Source organism: Oncorhynchus clarkii, chromosome 17 (assembly GCF_045791955.1).
Source record: "Oncorhynchus clarkii lewisi isolate Uvic-CL-2024 chromosome 17, UVic_Ocla_1.0, whole genome shotgun sequence".
Classification (NCBI taxonomy): Eukaryota; Metazoa; Chordata; class Actinopteri; order Salmoniformes; family Salmonidae; genus Oncorhynchus; species Oncorhynchus clarkii.
Window position 1 is genome coordinate 12,108,327 of NC_092163.1, and position 18,650 is coordinate 12,126,976.

At 39.5% G+C, this 18,650-nt stretch overlaps 1 protein-coding gene across 1 annotated transcript in view; it reads right to left on the minus strand.

Annotated features, from left to right (window-relative positions):
- LOC139369581 (xylosyltransferase 1-like) overlaps nucleotides 1-18,650 on the minus strand; it is a 131,288-nt gene that overhangs the window by 44,941 nt on the left and 67,697 nt on the right. Inside the window, exon 3 of the mRNA XM_071108830.1 lies at nucleotides 1,271-1,443. Coding sequence (XP_070964931.1) covers nucleotides 1,271-1,443 — 173 coding nt within the window. The remainder of the gene's footprint in view (nucleotides 1-1,270; nucleotides 1,444-18,650) is intronic.

The following is an 18,650-nucleotide window of genomic DNA, read 5'->3' on the forward strand; positions in this document are numbered from 1 at the left end:
CTATATGTTTATAGTAGTTGTGTGAGGTGTGGTAGATGGTAGTCTATAGTCTGGTCTATATGTATATAGTAGTAGTGTGAGGTGGTAGATGGTAGTCTATAGTCTTACCTGGTCTATATGTATATAGTAGTAGTGTGAGGTGGTAGATGGTAGTCTATAGTCTTTCCTGGTCTATATGTATATAGTAGTAGTGTGAGGTGGTAGATGGTAGTCTATAGTCTTACCTGGTCTATATGTATATAGTAGTAGTGTGAGGTGGTAGATGGTAGTCTATTGTCTTACCTGGTCTATATGTATATAGTAGTAGTGTGAGGTGGTAGATGGTAGTCTATAGTCTTACCTGGTCTATATGTATATAGTAGTAGTGTGAGGTGGTAGATGGTAGTCTATAGTCTTACCTGGTCTATATGTATATAGTAGTAGTGTGAGGTGTGGTAGATGGTAGTCTATAGTCTTACCTGGTCTATATGTATATAGTAGTAGTGTGAGGTGGTAGATGGTAGTCTATAGTCTTACCTGGTCTATATGTATATAGTAGTAGTGTGAGGTGGTAGATGGTAGTCTATAGACTTACCTGGTCTATATGTATATAGTAGTAGTGTGAGGTGTGGTAGATGGTAGTCTATAGTCTTACCTGGTCTATATGTATATAGTAGTAGTGTGAGGTGGTAGATGGTAGTCTATAGTCTTACCTGGTCTATATGTATATAGTAGTAGTGTGAGGTGGTAGATGGTAGTCTATAGTCTGATCTATATGTTTATAGTAGTTGTGTGAGGTGTGGTAGATGGTAGTCTATAGTCTGGTCTATATGTATATAGTAGTAGTGTGAGGTGTGGTAGATGGTAGTCTATAGACTTACCTGGTCTATATGTATATAGTAGTAGTGTGAGGTGGTAGATGGTAGTCTATAGTCTTACCTGGTCTATATGTATATAGTAGTAGTGTGAGGTGGTAGATGGTAGTCTATTGTCTTACCTGGTCTATATGTATATAGTAGTAGTGTGAGGTGGTAGATGGTAGTCTATAGTCTTACCTGGTCTATATGTATATAGTAGTAGTGTGAGGTGGTAGATGGTAGTCTATAGTCTTACCTGGTCTATATGTATATAGTAGTAGTGTGAGGTGTGGTAGATGGTAGTCTATAGTCTTACCTGGTCTATATGTATATAGTAGTAGTGTGAGGTGTGGTAGATGGTAGTCTATAGTCTTACCTGGTCTATATGTATATAGTAGTAGTGTGAGGTGGTAGATGGTAGTCTATTGTCTTACCTGGTCTATATGTATATAGTAGTAGTGTGAGGTGTGGTAGATGGCCTTGAAAAGTCTCTGGAACTGTCGTGAGGCTCTGCCGTGGACCACCAGGACGAAGGCTATCCTGACGGGGGCCGACGGTGGGCCCTCTGACGAGTCCTCCTCCCACGCCACGTTGGCATTGGCCTTACCTGAACAACACAAGGATACCGTACAGAGACAGGTTGTTAGTCATTCATACAGAGAATAAAACATGTACCTGTATGTAGAACTCTCTGACGAGTCTTCCTCCTAGACGCTGACAATTGCCTTACGTGGACAGAATAATAACACACACATTAGGTTTCATCGTCTACACTTCATACACTGGAAGGTGTACTGAACATGTGGCGCAGTGACTCCAACGTTACTGTGCTGTTACTGTGCATACTATGAAGAAGAAGAAGCATGTCACAAGGAGATGAGTTTCATTCACTATGTGACCATTGAGTTATTTGAACCATGACCAGCAAGGCCACAAGATAGGAATAGGAATCCTAGAACCATTCCTTTGGGTTTGGGGTGGAGTTCACTTGATAGTGTGTCATCATTGCTCTGTACCACAGTCCCAGAATAAGACTTGGAAGTAAGTAGACAATGACTATTCCAACTCACAACCACACAATCAAACAATTCCAGCTCTCTCCAGAAACCGTTCAAAAAGCCACACGGATTCATATAGTGGTTTCTTTCATTCTAATAGTAAACGCCTTTTTAAAAAAAAGATTTCCGCTCAGAGCCTCTCTCTTGGTCTTGTATTGTGTTCTCCATCAGCAAATAAGTACTAGGGGAATACAATCCAGCACCATTATTACATATGGTGGTTGTTTTGTGTTCACAGGGCCTATAGAGTTACAGGAAACACAGAGCTTTATTGAGACGTTATGTTTGTTGACGACAGAGAGGACAAGGTTGTTCTGGAGATAATGGCAGTAATCTGGTCCTCTGTGTTGCGGGGGACGTGGTAAGTGTTTCAACCTCCTTAGGGTATGCTGTCCAAGGGGTAAAAAGATCCCAAGATGCCCCTCCCCTTCTGGCTCTTTCTTCCCTGTGTCTGGACAAGCTAGGCTCTGCTGTCCTGTAATTATCTCAATTGAAGGGCAGGACCTTTTGCTTGCTTGTATTTAAAGCCTAACAACAGGGGCGGGGCTACATACATGCTCCCGTGACTCCAATTGGCCATGCCTCCTGTCCATCACTCAATCAGCCAATTCCTTTCCAAGAATTATCGTTTTATTCATAGTTTGGTTACTATGAATCCTGCCTATTAATATGGAGTTTTGAATGTGAATGTGGTTGGAAAAGTGAGTGTGTGTGTGTGAAAGACAGGGCGTGTGTGTGTCTGTGTATGTGTTACTATGAAGCCTGGCTGTGCCTATGGGATATTGAATGTGAATGTGGTTGGTTGCAAATAACTATAATTACTAGAATGGGCATTCCCCATTCAAGTTAATGGATCTGTGATTGGTTATTCTATTTCTATGGTTGGTTGGCTGGTTGGTTAGTTAGCTAGTTGACAGTGTTGGGTGAAAATGTTTCTGGAGTGGCACACACACACACGTTTCGTATTTCTATACAAAATCCTATTTTCCCTTACCCCTAACCCTAAATCTAACCCTAACCATAAACCTTATCTTAACCCGTAACCCTAACCCTAACCACTAACCCCTTCACCCTACTTCTAATTGAACCCTAACCCTAACCACTAACCCCTTCACCCTACTTCTAATTTAACCCTAACCCTAACCACTAACCCCTTCACCCTACTTCTAATTTAACCCTAACCCTAACCACTAACCCCGTACCCTACTCCTAATTTAACCCTAAAACCCAAACCTAACCACTAACCCCTTACCCTACTCCTAATTTAACCCTAACCCTAAACCTAACCACTAACCCCTTACCCTACTCCTAATTTAACCCTAACCCTAAACCTAACCACTAACCCTTTACCCTACTGCTAATTTAACCCTAAACCTAACCACTAACCCCTTACCCTACTCCTAATTTAACCCTAAACCTAACCACTAACCCCTTACCCTACTCCTAATTTAACCCTAAACCTAAACCTAACCCCGTATCCTACTTCTAATTTAACCCTAAACCTAACCCTAAACCTAACCACTAACCCCTTACCCTACTCCTAATTTAACCCTAAACCTAAACCTAACCCCGTATCCTACTTCTAATTTAACCCTAAACCTAACCCTAACCCTAACCACTAACCCCTTCACCCTACTTCTAATTTAACCCTAACCCTAACCACTAACCCCTTCACCCTACTTCTAATTTAACCCTAACCCTAACCACTAACCCCGTACCCTACTCCTAATTTAACCCTAAAACCCAAACCTAACCACTAACCCCTTACCCTACTCCTAATTTAACCCTAACCCTAAACCTAACCACTAACCCCTTACCCTACTCCTAATTTAACCCTAACCCTAAACCTAACCACTAACCCTTTACCCTACTGCTAATTTAACCCTAAACCTAACCACTAACCCCTTACCCTACTCCTAATTTAACCCTAAACCTAACCACTAACCCCTTACCCTACTCCTAATTTAACCCTAAACCTAAACCTAACCCCGTATCCTACTTCTAATTTAACCCTAAACCTAACCCTAAACCTAACCACTAACCCCTTACCCTACTCCTAATTTAACCCTAACCCTAAACCTAACCCCGTATCCTACTTCTAATTTAACCCTAACCCTAAACCTAACCACTAACCCCTTACCCTACTGCTAATTTAACCCTAACCCTAAACCTAACCACTAACCCCTTACCCTACTTCTAATTTAAACCTAACCCTAAACCTAACCCCGTATCCTACTTCTAATTTAACCCTAAACCTAACCCTAAACCTAACCACTAACCCCTTACCCTACTCCTAATTTAACCCTAACCCTAACCACTAACCCCTTACCCTACTTCTAATTTAACCCTAACCCTAAACCTAACCCTGTATCCTACTTCTAATTTAACCCTAACCCTAAACCTAACCACTAACCCCTTACCCTACTGCTAATTTAACCCTAACCCTAAACCTAACCCCGTACCCTACTCCTAATTTAGCCCTAACCCTAAACCTAACCACTAACCCCTTACCCTACTCCTAATTTAACCCTAACCCTAAACCTAACCCCGTACCCTACTCCTAATTTAACCCTAAACCTAACCCTAAACCTAACCACTAACCCCTTACCCTACTCCTAATTTAACCCTAAACCTAACCACTAACCCCTTACCCTACTCCTAATTTAACCCTAACCCTAAACCTAACCACTAACCCCTTACCCTACTCCTAATTTAACCCTAACCCTAACCACTAACCCCTTACCCTACTCCTAATTTAACCCTAAACCTAACCCCAAACCTAACCACTAACCCCTTACCCTATTCCTAATTTAACCCTAACCCTAAACCTAACCCTAACCCTAACCCTTACCCTACTTCTAATTTAACCCTAACCCTAAACCTAACCCCGTATCCTACTTCTAATTTAACCCTAAACCTAACCCTAAACCTAACCACTAACCCCTTACCCTACTCCTAATTTAACCCTAACCCTAAACCTAACCACTAACCCCTTACCCTACTTCTAATTTAACCCTAACCCTAAACCTAACCCCGTATCCTACTTCTAATTTAACCCTAACCCTAAACCTAACCACTAACCCCTTACCCTACTCCCAATTTAACCCTTACCCTAAACCTAACCACTAACCTTAAAATAGCCATTGTCCTCCTAGATATTGGAGAATTTTCCTTGTTCTACTGTCCTTGTGGGGACTTTTGGGAATTTTAGCTCCCCACAAGGATAGACGTATCAACCCCCCCCCACAGACACACAGTATCAGATTGAACAGTAATTGGTAGGCAGCTCGGGAGGTTCACTGGCTAGCATGGCACTAGGCTAATTGGCGGAGTGCTTCACCAAGCACCAACTTTGAGGCTTGTGATATGCTAGCTAGCTGAACTAATGAGCCAATGTGTTGTGTGTCTCTACACCTACAGGGACGTGATAGGTCTAAAAACTCCAGACTCTGCCACATCCCTCTTTTTCCTCTCTCCTATCACCATCAATATTTCAAACTGCCTCTCCCTCATCTGCTATCAGCACTCTCTCTCTCCATCATTTCATTCTTCTCTCTCTCTCTCTCCTTCATCTTGTGTAACTTCTGCAGCTCATGGCCGTCCATCTCAACCAGTCATGCGAGAGGTTGGAAGAGGAGAGGAGCAGAAATGTCCTTTTTTCCAATATTAAAGTTCTTTAATGCAACATCTGCTCAGTACCAACGCAGGATCCAACTAAAGTCTCACCTGACTGAGTATAACTATCTTGTTCTTTGTTCTAGATGCAGAAATGCGTTTTTATTTTTTTAAATCAGCAAACAAGTGAATAAGCCTCGAATGATGTTACCTGCTACGTATTTAGGGGTGTCCGAACATGCAAGGTCATTGGCTGACAACGGACATCAACCAATGATGGTGCCAGTTCCATCCCACATATTACTATCATGTAGACATTAGACAGTAGCCCAGCTAGCATATAGAGGCTCTGCTAATGCTAATATATACCCTCTCATATCATATGGTGCCGGCGCTAACAGCTACGCGCTAACCCAGCCAACTCTTCAAGGACAGAATACCGATGAAATCAAATTGGACAATTTGTAGCTAACAAGGTTAGTGCCTCAAATTCAGATTGGTGCAACTGAGACATGGGGAGAGAGCGAGAGGGAGAGCTAACAAGGTTAGCGCCTCAAATTCAGATTGGTGCATCTGACACATGGAGAGAGAGAGAGAGAGAGAGAGAGAGAGAGAGAGAGAACAACATTGTGGCAGACGACAGAACAGACAGAGGGAGTGAAAAAGTGATTTAATTTAGCCGTCCGTGTTGTTACACGGCGCCACCAGGATTAAGCCCTTTTCAATTTCCCCCGTCTCCTTTGATCAAACTGTCAGTTGGAGTGGGATGACGATGGTGAGTCTAGGGCAGGGCTGCCCAACCCTCTTCCTGGAGATCTACTGTCCTGTAGCTTTTTCAGTTCAACCCTAATTTAGCATATCTGATTCAGCTAGTTAAGGTCTTGTTGAGCAGCTAATTGGTAGAATCAGGCGTGTTAAATTAGGGTTGGACTGAAAACCCACAGGATGGTAGATCTCCAGGAAGAGGGTTGGACAGCCCTGGTCTAGGGAGATGACATGAGCTTATTCACTGATAGACAAGCGTTGGTTTATATCTTGGGGAATATGTATCCTCGCTTACATTGCTGTACAGAACAAAGTTGCACAGTCATGGTGGACTCACAAGGTGCAGTCATGGTGGACTCACAAGGTGCAGTCATGGTGGACTCACAAGGTGCAGTCAAGGTGGACTCACAAGGTGCAGTCATGGTGGACACACAAGGTGCAGTTATGGTGGACTCACAAGATGCAGTCATGGTGGACACACAAGGTGCAGTCAAGGTGGACACACAAGGTGCAGTTATGGTGGACTCACAAGATGCAGTCATGGTGGACACACAAGGTGCAGTTATGGTGGACTCACAAGATGCAGTCATGGTGGACACACAAGGTGCAGTCATGGTGGACTCACAAGGTGCAGTCATGGTGGACTCACAAGGTGCAGTTATGGTGGACTCACAAGATGCAGTCATGGTGGACACACAAGGTGCAGTCAAGGTGGACTCACAAGGTGCAGTCATGGTGGACTCACAAGGTGCAGTCAAGGTGGACTCACAAGGTGCAGTCATGGTGGACACACAAGGTGCAGTTATGGTGGACTCACAAGATGCAGTCATGGTGGACACACAAGGTGCAGTCAAGGTGGACACACAAGGTGCAGTTATGGTGGACTCACAAGATGCAGTCATGGTGGACACACAAGGTGCAGTTATGGTGGACTCACAAGATGCAGTCATGGTGGACACACAAGGTGCAGTCATGGTGGACTCACAAGGTGCAGTCATGGTGGACTCACAAGGTGCAGTTATGGTGGACTCACAAGATGCAGTCATGGTGGACACACAAGGTGCAGTCAAGGTGGACTCACAAGGTGCAGTCATGGTGGACTCACAAGGTGCAGTCAAGGTGGACTCACAAGGTGCAGTCATGGTGGACACACAAGGTGCAGTTATGGTGGACTCACAAGATGCAGTCATGGTGGACACACAAGGTGCAGTCAAGGTGGACACACAAGGTGCAGTTATGGTGGACTCACAAGATGCAGTCATGGTGGACACACAAGGTGCAGTTATGGTGGACTCACAAGATGCAGTCATGGTGGACACACAAGGTGCAGTCATGGTGGACTCACAAGGTGCAGTCATGGTGGACTCACAAGGTGCAGTTATGGTGGACTCACAAGATGCAGTCATGGTGGACACACAAGGTGCAGTCAAGGTGGACTCACAAGGTGCAGTCAAGGTGGACTCACAAGGTGCAGTCAAGGTGGACTCACAAGGTGCAGTCAAGGTGGACTCACAAGGTGCAGTCAAGGTGGACTCACAAGGTGCAGTCAAGGTGGACACACAAGGTGCAGTCAAGGTGGACACACAAGGTGCAGTCAAGGTGGACACACAAGGTGCAGTCATGGTGGACTCACAAGGTGCAGTCAAGGTGTGTTGGCGCCCTATTCAAAGGTAGTGCACTTATAAGTGACTATGGTGCAATTTCAGACGCAACCATTGGAATTGTCTCAGATAGACAAGCAGTAGCCTACAAGGTTACACAGTCATTGTGGGTGCACAGTGTCTGGTTATGTCTGGCCAGATGTCCATGTATCGTTCTGCCTTTTTTCTCCTTTTCTCCACATGTCCTCCATACACTCCTCTGTGTGTGTGTGTTGTTTCTTTAAACATTGATGCGTGGTCCTCACCGATGGTGGCAAGCTCACAGATTTTGTTTACAGGAGTCTTCTGCCAACCTGCAGATGTTCAACCAGTCTACTTGGAAAAGTGTGTGTGCGGTGTGTGTGTGTGTGCGGTGTGTGTGTGTGTGTTTGTGAGTAAGAAAGAGAGTGTGCGTTCCTGTGTGTATCCGTCTGCCTGTGTGTGGTTGTAAGTGTGTGTGTGTGTGTGTGTGTGTGTGTGTGTGTAAACATGCATTTCTGTGGCCAGAATGAAAATTGGAAAGCAATTTGGTGTAAATACAAAAAGTGTCTTCCATTTTCTCGCACAAATTTCTCATCAGCCAAGAAACACATTTCTTGCCTGACTTTGATATGAATTGGAATTATTAGCAGTAAAACAACAGAAAGTGTAGTGTGAGTGTGTGTACGTGTGTATCTGTGTGTGTGTATCTGTGTGTGTGTGCATAAATGTGTGTGTGTGTGTGTGCATAAATGTGCGTGAGTGTTTGTGTTTGTGTGTGTGTGTGTGTGTGTGTGTGTGTGTGTGTGTGTGTGTGCGCGTGCGTGCGTGTGTGCATAAATGGTTGTGTTTGTGTGCCTAAGTCAAAACAGATTTTATTTCAGCTTCAGGGCATATTGTATTTTCCTGCTGTAAAAAGTGATGGTATACGCTCTAAATGGCTCCCTATTCCCTACATAGTGCACTACTTTTGAGCAGAACCCTATGAGCCCTGGTCTAAAGAAGTGGACGATAAAGGGATTAGAGCCATTTGGGACTCAGACATTGACAGTACATACACAGACCATGACGACAAAACAAACAACATGTTTCAAAGGAGCCTCTATCAAGCTGTCACACGATGATTACACTATTACTATGATTGACTAACAAACAGAATGTTCTAGCAATTGTTTTTATATGATATGAAAGAGTATCTGGTCAAATATGCGAGTGTACCACACCCAGTATACCAAACTGTTCACACCCAGTATACCAAACTGTTCACACCCAGTATACCAAACTGTTCACACCCAGTATACCAAACTGTTCACACCCAGTATACCAAACTGTTCACACCCAGTATACCCAAACTGTTCACACCCAGTATACCCAAACTGTTCACACCCAGTATACCCAAACTGTTCACACCCAGTATACCCAAACTGTTCACACCCAGTATACCCAAACTGTTCACACCCAGTATACCCAAACTGTTCACACCCAGTATGCCCAAACTATTCCCAAACTATCCAATCATTCCCCAAACTACCAACCAGCCTCAATTCCTCTAAACCTTTGCAATGTGAGCATAGCTAAGTGATAGTTTTCTATAATATATGTCATTTAGCAGACACGTTTATCAAAAAGTGACTTACAGTCACGCGTGCATACATTTTATGAATCAAACCCACAATTCAGGCCTTACAAATGCCATGCTCTACCAACTGAGCTACAAAAGGCCGCAGTCCAGAAACAACTGTACGGGCCAAATATTTTCTCCCACACTTTGGCCCATCCAGGAACAACCCCTTCCCCACATCCCCCAAGAGCATATGGCATTAATGTAGATCTGATCAGAGGGCAAAGTGGACCTACTATCATACTGCTTCAACCTATCCAGTTTCATCCTCAACCTATACAGTCAATAGGGGATAGGAGTTAGGGCGTGTTTCTGGACCGGGCCTATATCTCTACAGTAAAGTCTACACAATGTACCCACCATCTATGGTACAGTAACAGTATATCTATTAACTCACCCTCTATGGTACAGTAACAGTATTTCTATTAACTCACCCTCTATGGTACAGTAACAGTATATCTATTAACTCACCCTCTATGGTACAGTAATATTAGTAACAGTATCTACAGTATTAACTCACCCTCTATGGTAAAATAACAATATATCTATTAACTCACCCTCTATGGTACAGTAACTGTATATAAATTAACTCACCCTCTATGGGACAGTAAAAGTGTATCTATTAACTCACCCTCTATGGTACAGTAATAGTAGTAACAGTATATCTACAGTATTAACTCACCCTCTATGGTACAGTAACAGTATATCTACAGTATTAACTCACCCTCTATGGTACAGTAACAGTATATCTACAGTATTAACTCACCCTCTATGGTACAGTAATAGTAGTAACAGTATCTACAGTATTAACTCACCCTCTATGGTACAGTAATAGTAGTAACAGTATCTACAGTATTAACTCACTCTCTATGGTAAAATAACAATATATCTATTAACTCACCCTCTATGGCACAGTAATAGTAGTAACATTATCTACAGTATTAACTCACCCTCTATGGTACAGTAATAGTAGTAACAATATAGCTACAGTATTAACTCACCCTCTATGGTACAGTAATAGTAGTAACAATATAGCTACAGTATTAACTCACCCTCTATGGTACAGTAATAGTAGTAACAGTATCTACAGTATTAACTCACTCTCTATGGTAAAATAACAATATATCTATTAACTCACCCTCTATGGCACAGTAATAGTAGTAACATTATCTACAGTATTAACTCACCCTCTATGGTACAGTAATAGTAGTAACAATATAGCTACAGTATTAACTCACCCTCTATGGTACAGTAATAGTAGTAACAGTATCTACAGTATTAACTCACCCTCTATGGTACAGTAATAGTAGTAACAGTATCTACAGTATTAACTCACCCTCTATGGTACAGTAATAGTAGTAACAATATAGCTACAGTATTAACTCACCCTCTATGGTACAATAATAGTAGTAACAGTATCTACAGTATTAACTCACCCTCTATGGTACAGTAATAGTAGTAACAGTATCTACAGTATTAACTCACCCGCTATGGTACAGTAATAGTAGTAACAATATAGCTACAATATTAACTCACCCTCTATGGTACAGTAATAGTAGTAACAGTATCTACAGTATTAAATCACCCTCTATGGTACAGTAATAGTAGTAACAATATAGCTACAGTATTAACTCACCCTCTATGGTACAGTAATAGTAGTAACAATATAGCTACAGTATTAACTCACCCTCTATGGTACAGTAATAGTAGTAACAATATAGCTACAGTATTAACTCACCCTCTATGGTACATTAATAGTAGTAACAGTATCTACAGTATTAACTCACCCTCTATGGTACAGTAATAGTAGTAACAATATAGCTACAGTATTAACTCACCCTCTATGGTACAGTAATAGTAGTAACAATATAGCTACAGTATTAACTCACCCTCTATGGTACAGTAATAGTAGTAACAGTATCTACAGTATTAACTCACCCTCTATGGTACAGTAATAGTAGTAACAATATAGCTACAGTATTAACTCACCCTCTATGGTACAGTAATAGTAGTAACAGTATCTACAGTATTAACTCACCCTTTATGGTACAGCAATAGTAGTAACAGTATCTACAGTATTAAATCACCCGCTATGGTATAGTAATAGTAGTAACAGTATATCTAGAGTATTAACTCACGCTCTATGGTACACACCCAGTATACCAAACTGTTCACAGTATATCTATTAACTCACCCTCTATGGTAAAGTAACAGTAGTAACAGTATATCTACAGTATTAACTCACCCTCTATGGTACAGTAACAGTATATCTATTAACTCACCCTCTATGGTGAAGTAACAGTAGTAACAGTATATCTACAGTATTAACTCACCCTCTATGGTACAGTAACAGTATCTACAGTATTAACTCACCCTCTATGGTACAGTAATAGTAGTAACAATACAGCTACAGTATTAACTCACCCTCTATGGTACAGTAATAGTAGTAACAGTATCTACAGTATTAACTCACCCTCTATGGTACAGTAATAGTAGTAACAATATAGCTACAGTATTAAATCACCCTCTATGGTACAGTAACAGTAGTAACAGTATCTACAGTATTAACTCAACCTATATGGTACAGTAATAGTAGTAACAGTATCTACAGTATTAACTCACCCTCTATGGTACAGCAATAGTAGTAACAGTATCTACAGTATTAACTCACCCTCTATGGGACAGTAATAGTAGTAACAATATAGCTACAGTATTAACTCACCCTCTATGGTACAGTAATAGTAGTAACAGTATCTACAGTATTAACTCACCCTCTATGGTACAGTAACAGTATATCTATTAACTCACCCTCTATGGTACAGTAATAGTAGTAACAGTGTATCTATTAACTCACCCTCTACGGTACAGTAATAGTAGTAAGAGTATATCTACAGTATTAACTCACCCTCTATGGGAGGGTAATAGTAGTAACAGTATCTACAGTATTAACTCACCCTCTATGGTACAGTAACAGTAGTAACAGTATCTACAGTATTAACTCAAACTCTATGGTACAGTAATAGTAGTAACAGTATCTACAGTATTAACTCACCCTATATGGTACAGTAATAGTAGTAACAGTATCTACAGTATTAACTCAACCTATATGGTACAGTCATAGTAGTAACAGTATATCTACAATATTAATTCACCCTCTATAGGACAGTAATAGTAGTAACAGTATCTACAATATTAACTCACCCTCTATGGTACAGTAATAGTAGTAACAGTATCTACAGTATTAACTCACCCTCTATGGTACAGTAACAGTAGTAACAGTATATATATATTAACTCACCCTCTATGGTATAGTAATAGTAGTAACAGTATATCTACAGTATTAACTCACCCTCTATGGTACAGTAATAGTAGTAACAGTATATCTACAGTATTAACTCACCCTATATGGTACAGTAATAGTAGTAACAGTATCTACAATATTAACTCACCCTCTATGGTATAGTAATAGTAGTAACAGTATATATATTAACTCACCCTCTATGGTATAGTAATAGTAGTAACAGTATATCTACAGTATTAACTCACCCTCTACAGTAACAGTAGTAACAGTATATATATTAACTCACCCTCTATGGTATAGTAATAGTAGTAACAGTATATCTACAGTATTTACTCACCCTCTATGGGACAGTAATAGTAGTAACAGTATCTACAGTATTAACTCACCCTCTATGGTACAGTAATAGTAGTAACAGTATCTACAATATTAACTCACCCTCTATGGTACAGTAATAGTAGTAACAGTATCTACAGTATTACCACCCTCTATGATACAGTAATAGTAGTAACAGTATATGTACAGTATTAACTCACCCTCTATGGTACAGTAATAGTAGTAACAGTATCTACAGTATTAACTCACCCTCTATGGGACAGTAATAGTAGTAACAGTATATCTACAGTATTAACGCACCCTCTATGGTACAGTAACAGTAGTAACAGTATATCGACATTATTAACTCACACTATATGGTACAGCTATGGTACAGTAACAGTAGTAACATTATATCTATTAACTAACCCTGCATGGTACAGTAACAGTAGTAACAGTGTATCTATTAACTCACCCTCTATGGTACAGTAATAGTAGTAAGAATATATTTGCAGTATTAACTCACCCTCTATGGTACAGTAATAGTAGTAACAGTATATCTACAGTATTAACTCACCCTCTATGGTACAGTAACAGTAGTAACAGTATATCTATTAACTCACACTCTATGGTACAGTAACAGTATATCTATTAACTCACACTCTATGGTACAGTAATAGTAGTAACAGTATATCTATTAACTCACCCTCTATGGTACAGTAACAGTATATATATTAACTCACCCTCTATGGTACAGTAACAGTATACCTATTAACTCACCCTCTATGGTACAGTAACTGTATATCTATTAACTCACCCTCTATGGTACAGTAACAGTATATCGATTAACTCACCCTCTATGGTACAGTAACAGTATATCTATTAACTCACCCTCTATGGTACAGTAACAGTATATCTATTAACTCACCCTCTATGGTACAGTAATAGTAGTAACAGTATATCTACAGTATTAACTCACCCTTTATGGTACAGTAATAGTAGTAATAGTATCTACAGTATTAACTCACCCTTTATGGTACAGTAATAGTAGTAACAGTATATCTATTAACTCACCCTCTATGGTACAGTAACAGTAGTACCAGTATATCTACAGTATTAACTCACCCTTTATGGTACAGTAATAGTAGAAACAATATATCTATTAACTCACCCTCTATGGTACAGTAACAGTAGTAACAGTATATCTACAGTATTAACTCACCCTCTATGGTACAGTAACAGTATATTTATTAACTCACCCTCTATGGTACAGTAACAGTATATCTATTAACTCACCCTCTATGGGACAGTAACAGTAGTAACACTATATCTACTAATTCACCCTCTATGGTACAGTAACAGTAGTAACACTATATCTACTAACTCACCCTCTATGGGACAATAACAGTATATCTATTAACTCACCCTCTATGGGACAGTAACAGTATATCTATTAACTCACCCTCTATGGGACAGTAACAGTAGTAACACTATATCTACTAATTCACCCTCTATGGTACAGTAACAGTAGTAACACTATATCTACTAATTCACCCTCTATGGTACAGTAACAGTAGTAACACTATATCTACTAACTCACCCTCTATGGGACAGTAACAGTATATCTATTAACTCACCCTCTATGGTACAGTAACAGTAGTAACAGTATATCTACAGTATTAACTCACCCTCTATGGTACAGTAACAGTATATCTATTAACTCACCCTCTATGGTACAGTAACAGTATATCTATTAACTCACCCTCTATGGGACAGTAACAGTAGTAACACTATATCTACTAATTCACCCTCTATGGTACAGTAACAGTAGTAACACTATATCTACTAACTCACCCTCTATGGGACAGTAACAGTATATCTATTAACTCACCCTCTATGGGACGGTAACAGTATATCTATTAACTCACCCTCTATGGGACAGTAACAGTATATCCACTAATTCACCCTCTATGGTACAGTAACAGTAGTAACACTATATCTATTAACTCACCCTCTATGGTACAGTAACAGTATATCTATTAACTCACCCTCTATGGTACAGTAACAGTAGTAACACTATATCTACTAACTCACCCTCTATGGTACAGTAACAGTAGTAACACTATATCTACTAACTCACCCTCTATGGTACAGTAACAGTATATCTATTAACTCACCCTCTATGGGACAGTAACAGTAGTAACACTATATCTACTAATTCACCCTCTATGGTACAGTAACAGTAGTAACACTATATCTACTAACTCACCCTCTATGGGACAGTAACAGTATATCTATTAACTCACCCTCTATGGGACAGTAACAGTATATCTATTAACTCACCCTCTATGGGACAGTAACAGTAGTAACACTATATCTACTAATTCACCCTCTATGGTACAGTAACAGTAGTAACACTATATCTACTAACTCACCCTCTATGGTACAGTAACAGTAGTAACACTATATCTACTAACTCACCCTCTATGGGACAGTAACAGTATATCTATTAACTCACCCTCTATGGGACAGTAACAGTAGTAACACTATATCTACTAATTCACCCTCTATGGTACAGTAACAGTAGTAACACTATATCTACTAACTCACCCTCTATGGGACAGTAACAGTATATCTATTCACTCACCCTCTATGGGACAGTAACAGTATATCTATTAACTCACCCTCTATGGGACAGTAACAGTAGTAACACTATATCTACTAATTCACCCTCTACGGTACAGTAACAGTAGTAACACTATATCTACTAACTCACCCTCTATGGGACAGTAACAGTATATCTACTAACTCACCCTCTATGGTATAGTAATAGTAGTAACAGTATATCTACAGTATTAACTCACCCTCTATGGTACAGTAATAGTAGTAACAGTATATCTACAGTATTAACTCACCCTATATGGTACAGTAATAGTAGTAACAGTATCTACAATATTAACTCACCCTCTATGGTATAGTAATAGTAGTAACAGTATATATATTAACTCACCCTCTATGGTATAGTAATAGTAGTAACAGTATATCTACAGTATTAACTCACCCTCTACAGTAACAGTAGTAACAGTATATATATTAACTCACCCTCTATGGTATAGTAATAGTAGTAACAGTATATCTACAGTATTTACTCACCCTCTATGGGACAGTAATAGTAGTAACAGTATCTACAGTATTAACTCACCCTCTATGGTACAGTAATAGTAGTAACAGTATCTACAATATTAACTCACCCTCTATGGTACAGTAATAGTAGTAACAGTATCTACAGTATTACCACCCTCTATGGTACAGTAATAGTAGTAACAGTATATGTACAGTATTAACTCACCCTCTATGGTACAGTACTAGTAGTAACAGTATCTACAGTATTAACTCACCCTCTATGGGACAGTAATAGTAGTAACAGTATATCTACAGTATTAACTCACCCTCTATGGTACAGTAACAGTAGTAACATTATATCTATTAACTAACCCTGCATGGTACAGTAATAGCAGTAACAGTATATCTACAGTATTAACGCACCCTCTATGGTACAGTAACAGTAGTAACAGTATATCGACATTATTAACTCACACTATATGGTACAGCTATGGTACAGTAACAGTAGTAACATATCTATTAACTAACCCTGCATGGTACAGTAACAGTAGTAACAGTGTATCTATTAACTCACCCTCTATGGTACAGTAATAGTAGTAAGAATATATTTGCAGTATTAACTCACCCTCTATGGTACAGTAATAGTAGTAACAGTATATCTACAGTATTAACTCACCCTCTATGGTACAGTAACAGTAGTAACAGTATATCTATTAACTCACACTCTATGGTACAGTAACAGTATATCTATTAACTCACCCTCTATGGTACAGTAACAGTATATCTATTAACTCACCCTCTATGGTACAGTAACAGTATACCTATTAACTCACCCTCTATGGTACAGTAACTGTATATCTATTAACTCACCCTCTATGGTACAGTAACTGTATATCTATTAACTCACCCTCTATGGTACAGTAACAGTATATCGATTAACTCACCCTCTATGGTACAGTAACAGTATATCTATTAACTCACCCTCTATGGTACAGTAACAGTATATCTATTAACTCACCCTCTATGGTACAGTAATAGTAGTAACAGTATATCTACAGTATTAACTCACCCTTTATGGTACAGTAATAGTAGTAATAGTATCTACAGTATTAACTCACCCTTTATGGTACAGTAATAGTAGTAACAGTATATCTATTAACTCACCCTCTATGGTACAGTAACAGTAGTGCCAGTATATCTACAGTATTAACTCACCCTTTATGGTACAGTAATAGTAGAAACAATATATCTATTAACTCACCCTCTATGGTACAGTAACAGTAGTAACAGTATATCTACAGTATTAACTCACCCTCTATGGTACAGTAACAGTATATCTATTAACTCACCCTCTATGGTACAGTAACAGTATATCTATTAACTCACCCTCTATGGGACAGTAACAGTAGTAACACTATATCTACTAATTCACCCTCTATGGTACAGTAACAGTAGTAACACTATATCTACTAACTCACCCTCTATGGGACAATAACAGTATATCTATTAACTCACCCTCTATGGGACAGTAACAGTATATCTATTAACTCACCCTCTATGGGACAGTAACAGTAGTAACACTATATCTACTAATTCACCCTCTATGGTACAGTAACAGTAGTAACACTATATCTACTAATTCACCCTCTATGGTACAGTAACAGTAGTAACACTATATCTACTAACTCACCCTCTATGGGACAGTAACAGTATATCTATTAACTCACCCTCTATGGTACAGTAACAGTAGTAACAGTATATCTACAGTACTAACTCACCCTCTATGGTACAGTAACAGTATATCTATTAACTCACCCTCTATGGTACAGTAACAGTATATCTATTAACTCACCCTCTATGGGACAGTAACAGTAGTAACACTATATCTACTAATTCACCCTCTATGGTACAGTAACAGTAGTAACACTATATCTACTAACTCACCCTCTATGGGACAGTAACAGTATATCTATTAACTCACCCTCTATGGTACAGTAACAGTATATCTATTAACTCACCCTCTATGGGACAGTAACAGTAGTAACACTATATCTACTAATTCACCCTCTATGGTACAGTAACAGTAGTAACACTATATCTACTAACTCACCCTCTATGGGACAGTAACAGTATATCTATTAACTCACCCTCTATGGTACAGTAACAGTAGTAACACTATATCTACTAATTCACCCTCTATGGTACAGTAATAGTAGTACCAGTATATCTACAGTATTAACTCACCCTCTATGGGACAGTAACAGTATATCTATTAACTCACCCTCTATGGGACAGTAACAGTAGTAACACTATATCTATTAACTCACCCTCTATGGGACAGTAACAGTAGTAACACTATATCTAATAATTCACCCTCTATGGTACAGTAACAGTAGTAAC